Source organism: Pseudophryne corroboree, chromosome 1 (genome assembly GCF_028390025.1).
Source record: "Pseudophryne corroboree isolate aPseCor3 chromosome 1, aPseCor3.hap2, whole genome shotgun sequence".
Classification (NCBI taxonomy): domain Eukaryota; kingdom Metazoa; phylum Chordata; class Amphibia; order Anura; family Myobatrachidae; genus Pseudophryne; species Pseudophryne corroboree.
Genome location: NC_086444.1, coordinates 561,013,868 through 561,037,421, shown reverse-complemented (window position 1 = coordinate 561,037,421; position 23,554 = coordinate 561,013,868). Strand labels below are relative to the sequence as shown.

General features: G+C 43.6%; 1 protein-coding gene across 2 annotated transcripts in view; it reads right to left on the bottom strand.

The window, feature by feature from the left end:
* ABCA1 (ATP binding cassette subfamily A member 1) overlaps positions 1–23,554 on the bottom strand; it is a 146,748-nt gene that overhangs the window by 78,973 nt on the left and 44,221 nt on the right. For both annotated transcript variants that reach the window (XM_063914150.1, XM_063914151.1), the window contains exons 3-5: positions 23,018–23,111; positions 15,363–15,504; positions 7,712–7,824 (exon numbers count right to left, since the gene is read on the bottom strand). In XM_063914150.1, coding sequence (XP_063770220.1) covers positions 7,712–7,824; positions 15,363–15,504; positions 23,018–23,111 — 349 coding nt within the window. The remainder of the gene's footprint in view (positions 1–7,711; positions 7,825–15,362; positions 15,505–23,017; positions 23,112–23,554) is intronic.

Sequence of the window (23,554 nt, the reverse complement as noted above, 5' to 3'; positions counted from 1 at the left end):
GGGTACACACTGCACGATGTAAGCGATATATTGGACCAAAACTGCATTTTGGTTTGCTATCGCTCCAGTGTGTACCCAGCTTAAGACCAATATTTGTAAGTAAAAAAGACTAAAGGCCCATACACACTTGACGATAAAATGAACGATGTCGTTCATTTCAGCCCTCATGAACGACGTCGTTCATTATATCGTCAAGTGTGTATGCATCCAACGACCAACGATGCGCGGCCCCGCGGGACGTTAACGTCCATCGTTCATCTGTGGAGCATGTATGCTCAATTTCCACTATGGTCGTTACCGACCAGAGACGACGTTGAATGTGTATGGTGTGAAAGACCAACGACCAAGCCACTGTTCACCAGCTCATTATTTTAATAAACTGTTCAGCTTGGATGCTTTAACGATGAATGGTCTATGGTCTTTGGTCTTTCGTCTTTGGTCTTTCATCTTTCGTCTTTGGTCGTTGGTAGTGTGTATGCTCATGTGGTTTGCTCAGCTGTTCAAGGGAAGTTCAAGGGAAGTCGTTAACGACGGTCGTTAACGATGTGTGCATCGTCAAGTGTGTATGGGCCTTAAGAGTCCAAAGTTTAATCATATGGAAATGTTTGCAGCACCTGTCTAATTAAAAAATAAAACAAAATCACAGTACTATTAATACATATAGCACGCTGATAAACAAATTCCGTTTTCTAATTCAAAGATATTTCTCAGTATACTGATCTACAGATATGTTTGCAATAAAGTGGCTTATTGCTAAATAAAATCATATACCCATTTCTGTATAAAAAAAAATGCCAGGCTGCAACAGTGAAGGCAACTCCACCTTACATCTGGTTACATCATTCAGTGTATAAATATTATCAGAGATGTGCTATATGTGTCGCTAAAATAAAGAGTACAAATATAAAATAACTTTCAATTATAGTTTTGCTATTGACTTCAATTTACACAGACGTGTAGTTAGGGGTTGGGAATATCAATGCTTTGAAGCTGCAGTTGGGAGGTAAACCAACCTCAGTGCCACTTACTCAGTGAGTAAGCACCCAAATGTTAAACAGAAAGTAGAGAAAAACCACAAATTCACAAAACGCCAAAATGTGTGGCCTTGTGTTATGTATAACCACTGCTTGCTTTGATGCTACTTTCTTTTTCACTGATTTATTTTCAGTACAGTGCATAAAAGACCAAGTTCGGGAACTACTGACTGAGTCTAATAAAAGAGTCTTAACACAGTAGAAACTAACACTAATAATAACGTTATTTTCAGTTCCAAAACACAACAAAAAAATACATAGCTGACAAAGTCAAAACTTCTGCACCTTTGTTTGTGTCAGAAACAAGGCTAAACACATGCAGAACTGTATCTTGTATCACAAAATAAAATGACATTTATATAGCACAAAGGAATATGTGGATATTTATAATAATAATAATAATAATAATAATAATAATAATAATAAAATCAATTAAACAATATTAATGATGATGCACAATGATTACCATTATTACTAGTAGCCACCATTGCTTGACCTCCTGAAATAAGTCAGGTCACACTTTTTTTTATCTGTGTGCAATATGTTTTATCTTGTGCGGATCATCTTTTCCTAGATCTGTACTATAAAGGAAAATCCCATTTATCAGATTTATCTGTAATGATCCATTGGAGATTATTGAACTTTGCAAAAAGTGCTTAATTAGTTAAGGGTTTGGCTATCATAACCTCTCATGATAAGAGGCATCTGGATTTCCAAGGAATGTGTGAACTGCATGTTATCTACATGGCAGTGTGTATTCAATTCAAGATATCATGAACACATAATATTCAGGATTTTGCATGTAAGCTAGATTTGATGAATCGCTTCTACGTGGATAGAGTAAATGCAGCAGACCAGATTGCTCTGTGTTTCCCTGTGCTTGTGAGAAAGCTGAAAGCCAGCAATTCTTTCATCAAAGAATCTGGTCCAGAACACTCATCACTTGCATATAATAATTGCTCTATTTGAAGTTGATTGCATGACTGTTCAGGCAGAAACCTGGAAAACAGATGGTTTATTCTGAACTGATATTGGGTGGTTTAATTCGTATTCATATTAAACATCTCTTGGTTCAGTCTCCTGATTTGTTGCCAGGCTCCACCTTATCTTCAACAAAGGAATTACTTTACTTATTTCTATGGCTTAATAATGATGATACATCTCTTTTAAATTACCAAAGGAAAAAAAGTGGGGATACGTACATTTTGCTATATGCCATACATAAAAATTGAAATGACAAAAAAAGTTGGACAGTACATAGAATGCCCAAGATTTATGTAAACTTCCACACACAAAAAATAAATCAAATCAATATGATAACAAAAATTGATAAGCTGGTAAATAATGAACATAATAATTAGTAAGTGAAATGCAGAAATTCTGATTTTGCCTTTAGCAGGTTTTCTTGTTTTAGTCATTTCCCTCTGCTGTGAAGACAAATGATTTCACAACACTTTACCTAAAGCAGAACAGAAACTTATCTCTTTCTACACATAATGTCAGGTGACAGATGCCTCCTATTTTGCAGTCAGCAAGTTTTGGCTATAGATGAATAATACATTTAAAAACACGAGCTGGAAAAAGTGCAGCATATCATCATAATTATCTGTGTGAGGCCAGCGCTCAAGTTATCACAACAGCCACAGATGTCAGCATTTGGTGTACACCCTTTGTTCACTATTGCAATGGCATCTGCACTTGAGTGGGGTACACATTCACTATTGGTTGGCATTTCAGTGCCAACTTACATGCACATTAAGGTATTGGTTATTGAGGGTAATTCTGAGTTGATCGCAGCAGCAAGTTTGTTAGCAATTGAGCAAAACCATGTGCACTGTGGGGGGGGGGGCAGATATAAAATTTGCAGAGAGAGTTAGATTTGGGTGGGGTGTGTTCAAACTGAAATCTAAATTGCAGTGTAAAAATAAAGCGGGCAGTATTTACCCTGCACAGAAATGATATAACCCACCCAAATCTAACTCTCTCTGCACATGTTATATCTGCCCCTTCCCCCCGCAGTGCACATGGTTTTGCTCAATTGCTAAAAAACTTGCTGCTGCGATCAACTCAGAATTACCCCCATTGTGTACATGAATAGGTAGCAAACCTCCCTAATCCTGAAAACTTGTATTCAGAAATAAAAACCTCACTGGTGAAACCAATATTGTATTTATTAAAGAAAGAATATTTAGTAAGCCATACATAAAGGCCCAGATTTATCAAGCCTTGGAGAGTGATAAATACCACGGTGCTATAATACAAACTAATCAGCTCTGAACTGTCATTTCTCAAACAAAGCCTGTGACTTGGCAGTTAGGAGCTGATTAGCTGGTACTTTATCACTGTGCTATTTATCACTCTCCAAGGCTTGATAAATGGGACCCAAAGTTACTTATCACTACACATAGGCTCAAATCAAGCAGGCAGTCCCCAGCACAACATCTGGAAGCTAGCGTGCATCATCTCTGAGTGGGATGCAGTTAATATCCCGGCTGTCGGGAGCTATACAAACGCAGGTTAGTCCCACTCGGTTGGTGGGTCCACGCCACCAACTGAGTGTGAATATAACCTGTGACAAGTGAAGCGAGCCACTGGGCCCGAAGCGTAGCGAGCGCTGCCTCGCTGCTGGGAATCCGGAAGATGAGATGCCGCTGTCAGCCGGCATCCCGTCTGCTGGGATTACATATGTATTCCCTCATCTGGGTTGCGCTAAACCACTCCAAGTACTTTATTTGCATCATTTTTTTAAGTTTAAAAAACTACCCACAATACACAGCATGCCCCTTACTCTAATCTAGGAATACATAAAGGAAGTTGCATGGTCCTAGTATTTTTAAATAAACATCAAACTCTCTAACCCAGGATCACTTTATCACTTGTCAATATCAATACCATTGCCATTTAGGGAGCCTAAAAGACTACTGAGCCCTGAAATAAAAATGTTCTTATTAAGCATTAAGCATAATACTGTTTCTATGACTATTGGTGCAGCTCTTTTAAAACTTAACTGACAGCACACGCTGCTGTATGCTGTTTCCCTTTAGAACTGTTATATAGTTGTTGTTTTTTAAGCATTTTTTAATTAATATAGTTTAAAAGGTATTTTTTCAAATATTTAAATATTATATGATGCACATCTGCAGAACGGATCTCCTTGTCAAAAACTGGGGGACACAGTGATGTGGTGTGGTCGCATGTGATCTGTCCATGCCAGTTAAGTTGTTAAAAAGAAGTTGGATTAATAGAGGCTAGTACAGGCAGGTAATCTGCTGTGACATCACCGACGGGTGGTCTTCAGTATGCCGGTGTCGGGCTCCCGGCGACCAGCATACCGGCGCCGGGAGCCCGACAGCCGGCATACCGACACTTATTCTCCCTCGTGGGGGTCCACGACCCCCCTGGAGGGAGAATAAAATAGTGTGGCGCGCGTAGCGTGGCGAGCGCAGCGAGCCCGCAAGGGGCTCATTTGCGCTCGCCACACTGTCAGTAAGCCGGCGGTCGGGCTCCCGGCGCCGGTATGCTGGTCGCCGGGAGCCCGACCGCTGGCATATCATAGTGAACCCATCACCGACACATCCTTATGCATCAATGCACCAATCCAAATAGTGCATTTCTGCAGATCAAGCATACCTGTCACTCAAACCCTGCTAGGTTATTATCTTAGTGACTGCTGTGCTAGACTGGGACAACTGAGGGTGTATACGTTGTTTAATAATCTTCAATTTCAAATTTCAAGTATTGCTTCTGAATACCTTTGTATAAATGTGTAATATTTTGGACTTGACAGGATGTCCCACTTAGATTCTCATTCAGAGTCTATATGGATTATTGTAAAATCTGACTGTAATAATGCACAACGTATTATGTTATTGTGTAACAGACGCTTAAAAAATACACAAAACTTGTATTGTTTATAATATAGCTTAAGGCTAGGGCCACATATAGCGGCCAAGCGGGTCCCGTTCCGCTATGTGTGGCCCTACCCTTCGTGGCGCCAAGAGAGGGGGGGGTACAAATTACCCGGCCCAGGTCTGATGGAGGGGCCCAGTGGGGCCTCCGAGCTACCTCCCCCTTAACTGGCAGCAGCAGCTGTAGCTCTTCTCCTCAGCCCAGCACACGCTGCTGTATACTGGGCTGCAGTGTGTCCATGGTGGCACTTAAAATACAATTTTTTCAGTATTTTTTCAAAGGATGCATGACTACGCCTGCTGTGAATAGGCCATGGCCCCTGAAAAGTACCTGGGCCCAGCTAGACTCTCTACTGCCCTGTATGTGTGTGTAATATCTATCTATAAACAGTGTGTGTGTGTGTGTGTGTGTGTGTGTGTGTGTGTGTGTGTGTGTGTGTGTGTGTGTGTGTGTGTGTGTATATCTATATATATGACATGGCTGGCACAGTGGCACTCCAAAATACTGCGCAGGTGCCCTTAGTGGGATGACAGGTAGTATAAGCAGAAATACTGTGGCACTCTCGGGACTTATTAATGCAACAATATATTCTGGCAAGTCAACATTTCAGTTTATTCAACTTTAATCACAGCAAAATAGGCATTTCTGCATATACTACGTGTGTGTGTGTGTGTGTGTGTGTGTGTGTGTGTGTGTGTGTTTATGTGTGTGTGTGTGTTTATGTGTGATTGCACTTACACGCTATAGCGCATCCTTTATCCTAAAATTACAATGGAGGATCCACTTTCACAAAATGATGGTGTTCCAGGGAATGCGCTCTGCAACCAATGCAGCTTTTATGTGACTGTCCCACCATCCTAATAGTGAACACTTTTTCCCAACTGCTGGGAGGTATGTCATGCTCCTGTGAGTGAGTACTTCTTGTGTGCTAGACATGGCCCCCAAAGTGGTGCAGCCTTGCAACTAACAGGGTATGTCAACGGAAAGTTACTGTACCGGGGTCCAGGATTTCTCTTTGCAGCCCTGCCTACCCTTAAACAGCTCAAATTGCTACACACAATGGGGGTAATTCAAAGTTGATCGCAGCAGGAAATCTTTTAGCAGTTGGGCAAAACCATGTGCACTGTAGGGGAGGCAGATATAACATGTGCAGAGAGAGATAGATTTGGGTGTGGTGAGTTAAATCTGCAATCTAAATTGCAGTGTAAAAATAAAGCAGCCAGTATTTATCCTGCACAGAAACAAAATAACCCACCCAAATCTAACTCTCTCTGTACATGTTACATCTGCTTCCCCTGCAGTGCACATGGTTTTGCCCAACTGCTACAAAATTTCCTGCTGCGATCAACTTGGAATTACCCCCAATAAGAGCTGAAAGTAAAATAGACCTATAAAATAGATCTATTAAAACAGATCTATTAATGCACACACAGGACTGAATGACACTGTAGTTTGAATCTATGACCTTTATCATTGCAGCAATAGCCCTTTGCCCAGTACAGATAGCATTTTGCACATTACAGTAAACTGTTTATCAATGATTGATAAAGGAAGATAGGCTGACCTTAAGCTACAAACATGGAATGCATGATGTGCTGTGAAACCTTTGTCATTTATCTATTCATATATCACATAGCTGGTCAAAATTTGATACAAGAGGAAGTTAGAACGCTGTGAGCATGTGATCTCTGACAAGAACCAGATTATATATCAGTACAAATCAGCCCCAGTCCTTATAAACAGCATTACATCATTAATACCGCTTTCACATCGCAAATGCCGGATTCCACCCGGTAAGAGAAACGTGTCCTTACCGGGTGGGATCCGGCATTTGGTCTCCTTTGATGGCTTTCCGACCCGGCAATATACCGGGTCGGTTGCCATAGCAGCGGGAGGGCGCAGCAGCAGCAGGGGCGGGGGTGGAAGCGGCGCTGGGAGATGAGCTCATCTCCTGCGCCGCCTCTCCCTATGCTGTGACTGGGAACTGTGTCGCATCGACGCGGCTCCCATTCACACTGCGCCTGACCCGGTATTCAACCCGGGTATAATGCTTCTTTTATACTGGGTTGAATTACCGGGTCAGGCGGCCCGCTAATTCGCCGAAAGTGCTTTCACATCGCACACTGACCCGTGTCGACACGGCAATATGCCGTGTCGATACCGGGTTATTTGTGCGATGTGAAAGGGGTATTAGTCTTGCACGAGAAACACTGTTTCTTCCATGATAAAATATTTGATAAACAGATCCAATACAACAATGTTGTCACACAATGCTACATACTGTACAATGGTACACCCAGTATGATATAGTCCAGAATCTAGTTCAAAAATTGTACAACTATTAAAAAGGCAAATACAACACTAAAGAATACAGCTGTTGAAACATAAAACAATGAATGTGATACAAAAGATAAAACTGCAGTTGACCCAAGTACATCTAAGATACACGAGTAGATAAGGATAAAATTAGAGACAACTATCTTAACTCCAAGTCCAAACTCCTTGCTAGTTTTGGGGAAAATTTCTCTCATTACAACAGCATTTGTCCTGTGGTGCACCCTTGTTCAATCTATTTTTCAGGCCAGATCACTTACACAATTGTATTTTGAATAAACAAGACTTATGTTGTGTGTCCACATACAGCTGGCTGAATGAGCCATTCTAGTCTGACAACCATCTAGTCATGTCATTTATACACAATGCACTTACAGCAGGCAGTAAGTCAATTACAAATATCATTTTATTTTTATTTTCAATTCATTTCTTACCTGTGCCCCGGAATCTGTGCAACCTCTCCAGAAACTTGTGCAAGTCCTTCCCACTGGTGTCTTTGTGACTGTATAGCAGCAACTTCTTTGCATCGGAGAACAAGCGAGAAACTCTAAATGATCAAGAAAGCATTAAAAGTACATATGATTTATATAATAAATGTGAATATTTGACAACACAATAAAATGTCTATGGTCCATAACTAATGTTGTGTTCAAATGACTCACTAGCAGTAAGTAAACACTTCAAAATACGAGTTACCGTATCTTCAATAACACAATCAGAATGGACTACATCCAATGGGTGCTCAGCCTTACATATTGATGTGATTATTCTTTTCTGTCCAATCTACTGTACCCATGATACCAACGCTCATGCAGCCATGCAGTATAAGAGCCATCTTCATTTGTCAGTTTTACAAACAAAGAATAAAGTCATTAGTAATTGATTACCAATTTGCCAATAAGGTAAAATGCCCAGTGGCCTCTTGCTCAGCATTTAGGAAATGTTGAACACTGTTTAGCAGCCTGGTAAGTTGTAACTTGCACTTGATGTATGTGCCGGAGTGCTTTCTAAATTCCCGGTACTATCTCCTAAGTGTTAACACAGCACAAATCTACTTCAACACAAGGTTTAATAATATTAATGTTATAAGGGATAATGCACTTCCTATTGTAAATGATTTGGATATAGGCATTATGCCAAGTGCTTTTATGCAGGTTACAGAAATCTGAATTGGCACCTAATATTCATTAGTTTCCAGCATGCAATGCAGTACTCCCTACAACAGTGATTTTCAACCTTTTTTTACTCGCGGCACACCAAACAATATTTTAAAATTGCCAAGGCACACCATCAGTTCCCCACAGAAAAAAAAAAAAAAACACACACATTGGACCTCACAGTAAAAAAAAAATAATCCACACATACATTGGCCTACACAGAAAAACAATTGCATTGCTCCCCACATAAATCATGTTGCTCCTCACATAAATCCTATTGCTCCTCACATAAATCAATCACATTGCTCCCCACATAAATCATGTTGCTCAATACATAAATCCTATTGCTCCACACATAAATGTTATGCACACCAGTGCCTGCAGGAAAGTACTGGTGTCAGAACTGTTATGCACTCCAGTGTCTGCAGGAATGTACTGGTGTTTGAACTGTTATGCAAAACAAATGGACTCACAGACAAACTGGGGAATATGACATAACGTACACAGAAGGTAATAGGGTAACAAAACACACACAAAGTGAACAGAGAAGCCCAGAGGCTAAGGAACTGGGTATCTCCCTTGTATTAGAACTGCACAGATGGAAAAAGCAAGATGTTGTGTTTTAATACGTAGAGAACCTGAAATGCTGTTGCTAAGGGCAACAGCAAAACCCTAAAGGGTTACCAACGGGTGTGGCAGTAAACTCCTTGGTCAGAGATGGAATGATAGACACAAGGAGAGTCTCCACAATCCTATTTCTCACTTGCAGTGCACAGGTTTTAGCTTACTGCCACTAAACTGACCCCTGACACCTAGCACAGTGAGACAGGATTAGACAGGCAAGACTTAGAATACAGCCGCAAACTAAACGACTGACTCCAGTCTTACTGCTAGGTCTGGATTGGCAGAGTGTAATACCAAATCCCCAGGCCTATTTGCAGTAAGCAACAAACAAATACAAAGCTACACAGTACTGGCTAACTTTCATGAACTGACTAACCAACAAAGATTCAGCAGCATCTGCTTACCCTGAAAAGAGGCCTTATAAAGCAGGTGCTGTCCACGCCCCACTCAGACCTCACAGACTGTGAGCACAAAAACCAGCACCGGATCCCCTGCCGTGCACAGAGCCTATAACCACTGCACAGCAAAAGACCCGAACCGGAGTATCAGCTGCGCTCAGGTTACTCCACTAGCACTTGTCTCCCGGTTGCCATGACGACGTGGCAGCACAGGGCAGGAGACCCTAACAGTACCCCCCCTCTGACGAGGGGTCAAAGAACCCCTACCACCGGGTTTATCGGGGAACTGCGAGAAGAAAGAGCGTATCAGTCTGGGGGCATGAAGATCACAACTGCGCACCCACGACCGCTCCTCCGGGCCATACCCCTTCCAGTGCACCAAAAATGACAGCCGACCCCGGACCACCTTGGAGTCAAGAATCCTTTCAACAACAAACTCCCTCTGGCCACGTATCAGAAGAGGGGAAGGTCTTCCACTGGAAGAAGGATTACTAATCGCCCGTTTTAAAAGGGAACAATGAAATGTTTTATTGATACCCAAAGAACGGGGCAGATCTAACTGAAATGCCACCGGATTGATAACCCTGGTGATCTTATAAGGGCCGATGAACCGGGGCCCTAACTTATGAGATGGCTGTCTCAACTTCAAATTCTTGGTAGACAACCAGACGAAGTCTCCTAATTTGAAGCTGCAGGGTCTTTTCCGCTTATCAAAAACCCTTTTGGTCACTAATGACACAGACACAAGGGCTTTCTTCACTTTCCGCCAAATACCTCTAAGGACCGAAACCACAGAGGAACCACCAGGCGTGGAGTCCAGGGGGTCAAAAGAATTGGCCTTAGGATGATGCCCATACACACAAAGGAAGGGAGAGATCCCTGTAGCAGAGTGAGCCGCGTTGTTATAGGCAAACTCCGCCATGGACAGATGAGCAACCCAGTCAGTCTGACACTTGGAGACATAACACCTGAGGAACTGCTCCAAGGACTGGTTCACCCTTTCAGTCTGCCCATTAGACTGCGGATGGTAGCCTGACGACAAGCTGATAGAAATCTGGAGATCGGAACAAAATGCCCTCCAGAATTTGGCCACAAACTGGGATCCGCGGTCAGAGACCACATCAAGTGGCAACCCGTGGAGACGCACAACATGCAGCATAAATAATTCAGACAGGCGTCTGGCTGATGGCAGCCCAACCAGTGGAACGAAGTGCGCCATCTTCGAAAACCTGTCAACGACAACCCAGATGGCTGTCATCCCCGAGGATTTGGGCAAGTCCACCACAAAATCCATTGAAATGTGGGTCCATGGCTTAGATGGGATAGAGAGTGGATGTAATGGGCCAACAGGAACCCCTCTAGGAGTCTTATTTCGGGCACAGATGTCACATGCCCGAACCCACTGATCCACATCCTTAGCCACCGAGGGCCACCACACCGCCCTAGATAGCAACTCCCGAGTTCTGGCAATACCCGGGTGACCTGCCGACTTCTTGGCATGGAATTCCAGGAACACTCGCTGTCTTAACCTAGGAGGCACAAACAAAAGACCTACCGGAAGGTCTGGAGGAGCCTGCTCCTGTGCTCTAAGGACTAATGATAAGAGGTCCTGGGTAATGCCCACTTTAATACATGATGGGGAAACAATGGGCAACGGCTCCTCGGTGGTCTCCTGGATTGGAGCAAAACTCCGCGAGAGCGCATCAGCCTTGATGTTTTTTGACCCAGGGCGATATGTTATCAAAAAATTAAAGCGAGCAAAAAACAAAGCCCATCGTGCCTGCCTGGCATTGAGACGCTTCGCTGACTCTAAATATGCCAGATTCTTATGGTCAATGAGAATTGAGACCACAAACTTAGCCCCCTCAAGCCAGTGTCTCCACTCCTCGAGTGCATCCTTAATAGCCAACAATTCCCGGTTACCCATGTCATAATTCATCTCGGCAGGCGAAAATTTACGGGAAAAGTAAGCACAGGGATGAAGGCGATTATCAGACACTCCCATCTGAGAAAGCACTGCCCCAATACCCATCTCAGAGGCATCCACCTCCACCACAAAAGGACGCTCTGGATCTGGGTGTCGCAGCACCTTGGCCGAAACAAATGCCCTTTTGAGACGGGCAAAAGCCGCTTTAGCCTCACAAGACCAGTGAGCAACATCCGCCCCTTTCTTAGTGAGTGCCACCAAGGGCGCCACTATAGACGAAAATCCAGCGATAAATCGTCTATAAAAATTCGCAAAGCCCAGGAAACGCTGAAGCGCCTTCAAACTAGTGGGCTGCACCCAATCCAGGACTGCCTGTACCTTGGAACCCTCCATTTGGAAACCTTCTGGGGAGATAATATATCCTAGAAATGCGATTTGCTGAACTTCAAATTCGCACTTCTCCAGCTTTGCCCCAAGCCGGTGGTCTCTGAGTTTCTGGAGGACTAAGCGTACATGCTTCCGATGTTCCTCCAGGGAATGGGAGAAGATTAGGATGTCATCTAAGTATACAACTAAGAATCTATCCAAATATTCCCTGAGCACATCATTCATGAAATCCTGGAAGACTGCCGGGGCATTACAGAGCCCAAAAGGCATCACCAAATATTCATAATGCCCTGAGTGGGTATTAAAGGCAGTCTTCCATTCATCCCCCTCTCTTATTCGGATTAGATTGTACGCACCGCGTAGGTCAATCTTAGAAAAAATGGTGGCAGTACGAAGCTGGTCAAACAAGACCGAAATGAGAGGCAGTGGGTATGAGTTTTTAATCGTGATACGGTTCAATTCCCTGAAGTCGATGCAGGGTCGCAACGAACCGTCCTTTTTACCCACGAAGAAGAACCCCGACCCAACTGGAGACTGTGAAGGTCTGATAAATCCCTTAGCCAAGTTCTCCTGAATGTACTCTGCCATAGCCTGAGTCTCAGGACGTGACAGGGAGTGCAACCTGCTCTTGGGAAGCTTAGCATTTGGCAACAAATCAATGGCACAGTCATAGGGGCGATGGGGAGGTAGTACCTCTGCAACTTTTTTGGAGAACACGTCCGCAAAATCTGCATAACACCCTGGCAATCCTGGCAAACTTAGCTGCGAGAGCCTGACTGGAAGGCTCAAGCAACTCCTGAAACAATCAGTACCCCAACTAAGAATCTCCCCAGAGACCCAGTCAAATTGAGGATTGTGGGCCCTTAACCAGGGTAACCCCAACACCAATGGGGCAAAAGTACAGACAGTCACATAAAAGGACAATTTTTCAGAGTGTGTGGCTCCAATAAACAAAGAAATCTGGCTAGTGCAAGAGGTAATTTTACCTTGGGATAATGGTTCCCCGTTTAACCCACAAATCTCAATTTCCGATGCCAAGGGTACTAAGGGAACAGAGTGTTTCAGGGCGAATTGGCGGTCCATAAAAACCCCGTCGGCCCCACTGTCCACAAAGGCCTCAGTCTTGACACGCGTCTTCTCACGCGAGGAGAGGCGGGTAGCCCCAATCTGCATAGGCTCCTCAGAAAATTCCTCAGAGTCTGAGGTTCCCTTGGGAAGGAAGGAAATCTCAGTCTCCCTTTCAAGCCTACGCTCTCTCAGCCGTCTATCCACCCGGATGGATAACTGCATGAGCTGATCCAAGCTATCAGGCAAGGGATATTGTACCAGTTGGTCCTTTATCTGGTTAGAAAGACCTCTTCGGTACTGGTGTCTCAGGGCTGGGTCATTCCACTGGGTATCATGGGCCAACCTCCGAAACTCCGTACAGTAAACCTCAACTGGCCTTCGCCCTTGCTTAAGGATCGAAATCTGAGCCTCGGCTGAGGCCGTCTTGTCAGGGTCATCATACAACATGCCCAGTGCCGTAAAAAAAGCATCAACACTTTTAAGCGACGGACAGTCAGGCTGCAACCCATATGCCCAGACCTGTGGGTCTCCTTGTAGCAAGGAAATCACTATGCCCACCCGCTGAATCTCCGACCCAGAAGACTGAGGCCTAAGCCGGAAGTATAGCTTGCAGCTCTCCTTGAAACAAAAGAACTGCGAGCGATCTCCAGAAAAACGATCCGGGAGATTTACTTTCGGCTCCTTAACCCCTGCAGGTGCTGCTGCTGCGGGAGCTCCGCCAGCAGCCTGGGAGGTGTGCATTTTAATGGACAAATCATTAAATTGTCGAGTCAGGACCTGCACCTGATCGACCACCTGTTGCAACGTATTTTGAGGGGTATGCTCCATATTCCCACAAAATTTCAACAGGAGTATTAGGCTGCTGAATATGTTATGCACACCAGTGCCTGCAGGAAAGTACTGGTGTCAGAACTGTTATGCACTCCAGTGTCTGCAGGAATGTACTGGTGTTTGAACTGTTATGCAAAACAAATGGACTCACAGACAAACTGGGGAATATGACATAACGTACACAGAAGGTAATAGGGTAACAAAATACACACAAAGTGAACAGAGAAGCCCAGAGGCTAAGGAACTGGGTATCTCCCTTGTATTAGAACTGCACAGATGGAAAAAGCAAGATGTTGTGTTTTAATACGTAGAGAACCTGAAATGCTGTTGCTAAGGGCAACAGCAAAACCCTAAAGGGTTACCAACGGGTGTGGCAGTAAACTCCTTGGTCAGAGATGGAATGATAGACACAAGGAGAGTCTCCACAATCCTATTTCTCACTTGCAGTGCACAGGTTTTAGCTTACTGCCACTAAACTGACCCCTGACACCTAGCACAGTGAGACAGGATTAGACAGGCAAGTCTTAGAATACAGCCGCAAACTTGCTAAGTTCACAGAGTAGTAACAGAACCCCAGCAAGCTAAACGACTGACTCCAGTCTTACTGCTAGGTCTGGATTGGCAGAGTGTAATACCAAATCCCCAGGCCTATTTGCAGTAAGCAACAAACAAATACAAAGCTACACAGTACTGGCTAACTTTCATGAACTGACTAACCAACAAAGATTCAGCAGCATCTGCTTACCCTGAAAAGAGGCCTTATAAAGCAGGTGCTGTCCACGCCCCACTCAGACCTCACAGACTGTGAGCACAAAAACCAGCACCGGATCCCCTGCCGTGCACAGAGCCTATAACCACTGCACAGCAAAAGACCCGAACCGGAGTATCAGCTGCGCTCAGGTTACTCCACTAGCACTTGTCTCCCGGTTGCCATGACGACGTGGCAGCACAGGGCAGGAGACCCTAACAATAAATCAATCACATTTCTCCCCACATAAATCCTATTGCTCCCCACATGAATTATTCACATTGTTCCCCCGATAAATCCATAAATTATTATTCTCCCCACATAAATCCTATTGAAATCCTATTGTTCCCCACAGGAGAAATAAAATAACAAATATTATTATCAGCTGTCCTCCTCCCTGTCCCTCAGTGGCGGGGGTTGTTCATAGTGGAGTTCTGTGAATACTGAGCAGCGGGTGGTTGGGCAGGTGTGGATGTGGGTTGGCAAGGAAAGCTGTGTATGCAGGCGGGAACTGGAAGATGTGTATGCAGGCGGGTGGGCTGGCTGGGTGGTGAAACACTGTGGCCGTGACCTATGATATCACACCGTTCTCAAGGCATAGGTCACAGCTGGAGCACAACTGATCCTCTAAGAAGAGCCCAGGCCAACAGTTCTCTCTGAAGGTGCAGGAAGCTGCTCTGGCTCCGTGGCACACCTTGCAACTGGTTGCGGCACACTAGTGTGCCACGACACACTGGTTGAAAAAGCCTGCCCTACAACATACGCTATTTACAAGTGTACACTGAAATTGTGACACCAGAATTCAGTTTATGGAAGTGATGACATCAGAATTCACTCTTTATACAGAGATTTGTTGGAATAGTTTATGCATACAAGCATCGACACTATTTAAGAGTTATTGAAAGTAAAGATGAAATAAACCAATAGGAATGCAAATTCACTTACATAGATCTATTGAAATTGCCCACTACTCCCGGGGACTCGCCTGGTGTCGGATATCGGAAACACGGGTTATTGGCATTGCAGATAATCCCCTGCACCCATGGCAATGTCCCAGCAGATGGCATTGCCTTGTTTGGAAAATGACCTGTTGGAAGAATAACACAGAAGAAGCAAAAATATTTTTTTTGTTTGTTTAATAATGTTGTGCATCAAATGCCCTACTTAGAAAAATAAATAACCCCTCTGGAGACTAGCTGTACCGTGAATTAACTTGTCAGATCGTCTAATGGTGACACAGCTGGAATAGCCTGGGCCTCATTAACATGTAGTCTGCTGCAGGCCTTCCAAACAGCGAAATGTGTGCATAGAAAATCACCCTACTGGAAACATTCTGCATATTAGCAAATGTTACAGGACATAAACTTAAGCTATTCAAGAGGTCTCCACTGTTTTACACTTTGTATATGTGTCTTGTGGGAAGCAGAAACCATAAACAAATGCCACATTTTGCAACCAGTAAAGTCAGCTTCATACAGACAGAAATAAGACATTTCCAACCACGGTCCTCAAGGACACTAAGAGTCCAGGTTTTAGTGATATCCATTCTTGAGCACAGGTGACTTCATTAGTACCTCAGATATTTGGATTTAACCATCTGTGCTGAAGCCTGGATATCACTACTGGTGGGTACACACTGCTCAATATATCTGCGTATCGGGCAGTGTGTTGAGCATACACACTGCCCAATCCGTCGTAACTGATGTCACAAACTGGGCGGGCATTTACATGTGCCCGCCCAGTTCAGCCATCAATCACCGCCGTCTGCTGCAGTAAGTTACCGCCCGTACAGACACAACGATGCACCAATATATCTGTAGATATATTGGTCATCGTGTGTGCAGCAGGGCCGATGTGATATGCCTGTGAACGACGGCGTGCACAGACATATCGTTGGTACACACTGGCCAACGGGCCAGCGATATATCGGCTGTTCAATAGAACGGGTGATACATTGGTCAGTGTGTACCCAGCATAAGGCATGCATCATTAGTGTTCCTTCAGGACCTGGGAATTCCCGATTTAAGCAGTTCAACACAATTAGGAATTTTGTGTAATTTTGTTGCCAAAATGAAGCAGAGATATGATGTGCGGGGAGAAGAACCAACTCTACACCCTGCTGACCCCTGTAATGCAAATTTGCCTTTCTGGAGGATCAATTTACATGGAGCTCTCCTGACACAAACGAGAGTGGTGCCAAAAAGTAAGGACTCCTACAATGCAGGAAAGTAAGTGGAGCTTTTCCAAGTCAATATCCAAAAGTGGAAGGGACTTAACTGTACAATGGCATGGGTGGGTAAAAGTAATTGAACTCAGAAGTTAGTCAAATCAAGAAGCCAGTAGGATCTTGTGAAGGTGCTCTTATTTAATACATTTTATGAACATACCTCTATCCCTAGCTGCTTTTTCCTCAGCAAAAAACTATTTTATTTGCTACGTTAAAATGGCAGTGGAGGGGTAAGTGAGCAAAAGGAACAATCACAACTTTGTACTGTACTTATAAAACTGACAGTTGTCAGGTGTGCAGGAAATTCTGCGATTCAGCATGACAAGATGTAGTGCACCAAGAAAGGATGGATCTTATTAGTACTAGAAGACTAACTAAGGGGGCATACACACAGGGCGACTTGTGCTGTGTGCTAAGTGATGTAGGTTAGCACAGGTCGCTCAGCACACATCACTATACACACAGCAATGTATGTTGAGTGATCTGGGTTAACCAGTGATCTTTCTGCACATGCTAGGCGATCTAACTAGATCTTGCCTGCATGTGCTAAAGATCTGAGCAGGCGATGGTGGTGTGCGGGGCCGTGCATCACCATCACTATGGGGTGAACACAGCGAGTGATCCGTACTTAACGTCTAAAAGATCTAGACAGATCACTTAGAAAATAGGCAAAAATCACCCCGTGTGTATGCCCCCTAAGACACACTTCAGCTCACATCTGGTGTAAGTGCAGGGCTCTCCTACATGGACATTTACACACACCGTCAGGTCGCTGATTGGTCTGTTTTTATAAATCTGGATGATTTATTCCTCAGATTACTTTTGTGCACAATTTGTACACAGTCGAACTGTGTGTTTTATAACTGTCCCTTTATATAGGTCTAGTTTCTTCCCACTTGCATTTATAGACACCTATATGCACTGTGTGAATCACTGATTTGGGGTTTGAAGATTGGGCATAATTTCACATGAAAGTAATTGTTTTTGCAACAATGGAAAGAAGTATGTTTCAGAAAAAGTCACTCTCTGTCTAGAGAAAAAAACATCCTTACGCTCTGCAAGACACACAGGATCAGGGGTTCTAAAGCTTTCCTGGGACTGGACTCATATAACATATGGGAAATAACATCACCGGTCTATGGTTCAGTTCTGAAATAATAATGTATTTCTTTTTCATTTCTTATTAGTTGTCTATTAGTGAAACATTATTATTATTATTTTAATAATGTATTAGTTGCCTGTATACCGCACTTTTGTATAGGGCAGTGACAAGGACAGAAAACAAGTAGAATGGTCACTACCTGTTTTGAGTGCCACAAGGTACGAATCCCAGTGTAAAGTGTTATTTAATGAATGGAAGCAATGGAGACCTGAAACATTGGGGGCTAATTCAGACCTGAGCGCTGCTATGCGTTTTTGCACAGCGAGTGATCAGGTCTGAACTGCGCATGCGCCGCAGTGCGCATGTGCATGCAAGAGATTTTATCGACATCTCAGCCCAGCGATCGCCTCTGTCTGACTGACAGGCAGAAGCATTTGCTGGGCGGGAGCGGGCAGGCCGGCGGTGTTTGGCCGCCGTTTTGGGTGCGCAGTCCGGGCAACGACCGTGTTGGGTGCAGGCCCCGCTGCGACCAGGGATGTGACAAGTAGCTCCCTGCCAGCGTGCATGAGCAGCACAGGTAGGGAGCTACTTGTCAAGTACAAGAGCATCAAGGCTGTGCAATGCTTTTATACTTGTGCTGCAGAGGAGGGCCTGACATGCGGGGTGGACTAGCCCTGTGCTGGGCGTCTCCCCGCATGTCAGAGTAAATGATAGTAGATGTGCTAAATTTAGCACATCTACGATCAACTCTGAATTACCCCCATTGTACGATACTGAAGAAACCTCAAATTTCCTTTCCTATCTATCGTGTATAGATAAGAGTACAATAGCACAATTATGCTGTATGTGAGGCTGATCTAAGAATGTGCTTTGTAAAATAACAAATCATAATATTGCTATCGCTGTGAGGCATACACACGAGAGATCCATACCTAAAATCAGAATCTAAGCAATCTAGTCAGATTATTTAGATTTTAAGAACGGATCTCTCTGTGTGTACCCCCCCCCCCCTTAAGACACTGCATTAAATTAGCAATTCTTCCTGATTCAATAAAATTATAAGTGTTAAGGTGGGTACACACTGGTAGCTATATCTGCCGATTAATTGATCGGCAGATATATCTATGGACGGATCGGGCAGTGTGTTGTGCATACACACTGCCCGATCCGTTGGGGACTGACGTCATGAACTGGGCGGGCGTGTACACATGCCCGCCCAGTTCAGCTGTCAATCACCGCCAGCTGCCGCAGCATGTGTACGGGCAGTCAGCTGACAACCCGTACACACACACAGCGACGCGCCAATATATCGGCAGATATATTGGCCATCGGCTGTGCTGCAGGGCCGACACAATACGTCTGTGAACGACGGAGTTCACAGATGTATCGCCCGTACACACTGGCCGACGGACCAATGATATATCGACCATTCAAGAGGACGGGTGATATATCGGCCAGTGTGTACCCACCTTTAGATCCAACTTGGTTAAATAAGTCAGGATAGCCTATCAGCCTAAAGGTATGTGTTTATGAATCTTTACAGGGCCGTATTCACGGGCCGATTTTTGGAGAGATGTGTGTTGAGCGAATCGCTCAGCACACATCTCTCCCCCCGCTCAGCACAGCACGATATGTGCTGAGCGTGCGGGGAAGGGGGGGGGGGGAAGGGGAGATGGGGGGATGCTCATTTCACCGGGGCTGCGCATAGCTATCGCTGTGAGGGGTACACACGGACAGGTCATGCCTAAATTCTAAGCAATCTAGTCAGATTGCTTAGATTTTAAGCAGCGATCGCTCTGTGAGTACCCCCCTTACCAGTCCCACATCTCCCAACATGACTCTCTCTAAGAGGGACAGAATGCTCTGCTCCTGGCTACCCTCTTAATGTATTATTGACGGCACCTGTTTTGAAACACCTTTCTTATCCATTTTCCTGTTCAAAACAGGTGCCAGCAATCATACGTTAAGAGAAAAGTCCAGAAGCAGAGCATTCTGTCCCTCCTGGAGAGAGTCATGTTGGGAGGTATGCAGTTAGTAGTTTACAAGGGCTGAGTTTGGATGTTTTAGTGACCCTGCTTCTCATAAGCCCAGTACCCACGGGCCGATGCAGGAGAGATGTGTGCTGAGCGAACCGCTCAGCACACATCTCTCCTGCCGCTCAGCACAGCGCGATCTGTGCATGCAGGCCAATCTAGCAGCAGCGATAGCGATGTGCGGGGCCGCGCATCGCTATCGCTGAGGGGGCTACACACGGAGTGATCATACTGATATTCTAAGCAATCTAGTCAGATTGCTTAGAATATCGCTACGTGAGTACCCCCCTATAGTGTATAAATAATCTTGTAAAGGATCAGATAACTAATAATAACCCTGTCAGACAAAAGATGACAATCTGACATTTGCCATATTTTGCCTTAACTGTTCTTACAAAATAGATGCAGCCATGAGATATTTAATATAATTGAAATCATTTTTAAAAGCAAAGCAGTCACCAGATAACAGGCAAGAAGTGCACTTGCATGCCTGTTAACATAACCCTCAGCTAATGGTGAACCTTGATCAATATTTTTTCCTCTACAAACAGCCGATGCCTGCTGATAACACAGGTCAGAGTGACTAGCAACTGATAAAGCCTCATATTTGAATAAACTGAATAGCCTACAACACAATGAAGTTAATTTGTGAGGACACTATAGAGTAGATGTTCATTCATTAAGATGTAGCTCAATGCTGTACGTATGGATTTACAATAACTTTAATCCAGACATATGGAATTACAGTTTAAGCACTGTACTGATACTCGCAAGGTTTTGATTATAATGTAACACTATAGTAATAGTTCAACATTTTGTTACAAGTATAAAACTATAATGTTTTTTATTGTATTTTTTTTTTTATTGACTTCAACTGGGAATTTTTCCTTAAGTATGTTATATTATAGAAATGAAATGTGGCAGTATAATGTCACACTATTGTCCGTATGTGCTTACTCTTTTGAACAATGGAACAGCAGAATATAGGGGGTCATTCCGAGTTGTTCGCTCGTTATTTTTTTCTCGCAACGGAGCGATTAGTCGCTAATGCGCATGCGCAATTTCCGCAGTGCAACTGCGCCAAGTAAATTTGCTATGCAGTTAGGTATTTTACTCACGGCATTACGAGGTTTTTTCTTCGTTCTGGTGATCGTAATGTGATTGACAGGAAGTGGGTGTTTCTGGGCGGAAACTGGCCGTTTTATGGGTGTGTGCGAAAAAACGCTACCGTTTCTGGGAAAAACGCGGGAGTGGCTGAAGAAACGGAGGAGAGTCTGGGCGAACGCTGGGTGTGTTTGTGACGTCAAACCAGGAACGACAAGCACTGAACTGATCGCAGATGCCGAGTAAGTGTGGAGCTACTCAGAAACTGCTAAGAAGTGTCTATTCGCTATTTTGCTAATCTTTCGTTCGCAATTTTGATAAGCTAAGATTCACTCCCAGTAGGCGGCGGCTTAGCGTGTGCAAAGCTGCTAAAAGCAGCTTGCGAGCGAACAACTCGGAATGACCCCCATAGTGTGGTATAAAATGACATTCAGAGTAAGCCTTGACCTTAAACCACTGCAGGTGGCTGTGTCAGATAATAGCTTTTCGGACTGGGTCATAGTGTTATGGAGAGGAAAAGCAGGGAGGTTTTTTGGGTAGTCTTTCAAGGTTTTACTGTTGTGAAATCTCTGTTCTGTGCCAGAGTCAACAGGAAACAGCAATCTTTACAGTACAGCGTAGAAAGAGCTAAAAAAGAACATTCACAGTCCACATCGAGGAACCAGCTTCAGAATATTAAAGAAAAGAAGTGAACTCTTGAAGAAACTTGACATATTACAGTGCTGAATGGGAAGTGTAATAATTGCAGAAATTCTTTTTCTGGAAAAGCCTGCAGCACACATTGGTCACAGTGATCTCAGATGGAAAACTTTGCTGTGACATGTCTTGCAGCGAGTTCTGTTTTCGAGTATGTAGCAGAGTACGCAGGAACAAAGTACCAAATAACCAGAGCTCCCTACAGAAACACATTTTGTTTTGTTCATGCTTTCATCCCACTGGCTTTGTGAATTCTTGTACCTTATTTTGCAGGTTCAATATCCCTATACATTAGGTTATTCTTTCAGTGATGCCTCAGTTATACGGCACAAGTTCCTGTTGTTTGTCAAAATATGGAGACAGAATTCACCCCACCATCTTATATTTCTATGACCATGCTTTGTTTTTTGTTATTGTCAGCAATAAAAAACAGTGTGTCTAAGTTGTACACTAAGGGTCAGATTCAATTACATGCAGCAATTTACATCGCCAGGAAAAGGGTGGAAGCCTCGGGCTTTAATGCCCAAAGCTATTCAGTTACAGCCCCTTTTTCTCGTGCGGTAAGTTATCCACTACCGCGCATTAACCCATAGAACCCAGGATAAGTGTCCGGAGGTAAGGGTTAAGCTTTGCGGCACTCACGATCAGGGCAGTCAATGCGGATTTCTGTTTCAGCCTCCTCAGGAATCCACGCTAGCTGCAGCCTGTTGGCTGATTGTGGGCTTTTAACCATGGCTAATTGAATTTGGCCCTGTGTCACATAGGGATACACTATGACCAATTACTAATGTGTCATGTGAAAAGCAAAGGTATGATATCCATGTGCACATAAAGTAATTTGGCACACATTTGCTCTAGGCATCCCCATCACCTGATACAGTAGATGGAATGTTCTTTTTTTTTCTTCTTTTTTTTACATATTTTGTCCAGGTGTCAGTCAACCTCTAGAGTGAATCATTTTGCATACTCTACATGCATGAAACCCTCTGAGAGGAGAGATAGAGAGACAGAGAGACAGATAGACAGATAGATAGACAGATAGATAGATAGATAGATAGATAGATAGATAGATAGATAGATAGATAGATAGATAGATAGATGATAAACCGGCACACATTTGCTCTAGGCATCCCCATCACCTGATACAGTAGATGGAATGTTCTTTTTTTTTTTTACATATTTTGTCCAGGTGTCAGTCAACCTCTAGAGTGAATCATTTTGCATACATTACATGCATGAAACCCTCTGAGAGGATAGATAGATAGATAGATAGATAGATAGATAGATAGATAGATAGATAGATAGATAGATAGATAGATAGATAGATAGATAGATAGATAGATAGATATGAGATATATACAATATATTGGATTGATAGATAGTGTGACTCTTACATATCAAGACAATTATAAAGAGTTTATTTTGTACCCATACTTACATTCATGTTGTTCGTGAGGAGGATAGGAGAGTCGTACAGAGATCAGAATGAAGAAGATGAAGAGAGGCCAAGCTACTTCAACCACCAGCTGCAGCTGTAGACAAACCATACATATATTTATTTTGTAAAAAAAATAATTATCTTGTATATTTATTTTGTTTTATCTCATTTGATTATAGATAAGCATGAATTTGGAGCGTCAAATAATGTCTACTGGGCATAAACAAGTTAAATCTAATAGTAAGAGTATTCTGATGGGATTGCATAAATCATTCTGCACACAGGGCCCCACTTTAATTCAATTCCAAGAACTGCATCCCGTCCCCTGTGTGAAGGTTAACTGAGCTAGTCTGATCTCTCTAGGGGACCTTTTCAGGAAAAATAAAAGCATTCTGCATATGCCGGTCTGCTGCCAATTTCATTTCAGACCTTTTCTATTGCTTTTCTTTTACTCAGCTGAGGTCTCCTAGAAACTGAGTTCGGCCCATCAAGTATGTCGTATGTGGGGTAGTTTAGAAGCCACAGTTTGTTTCTGTG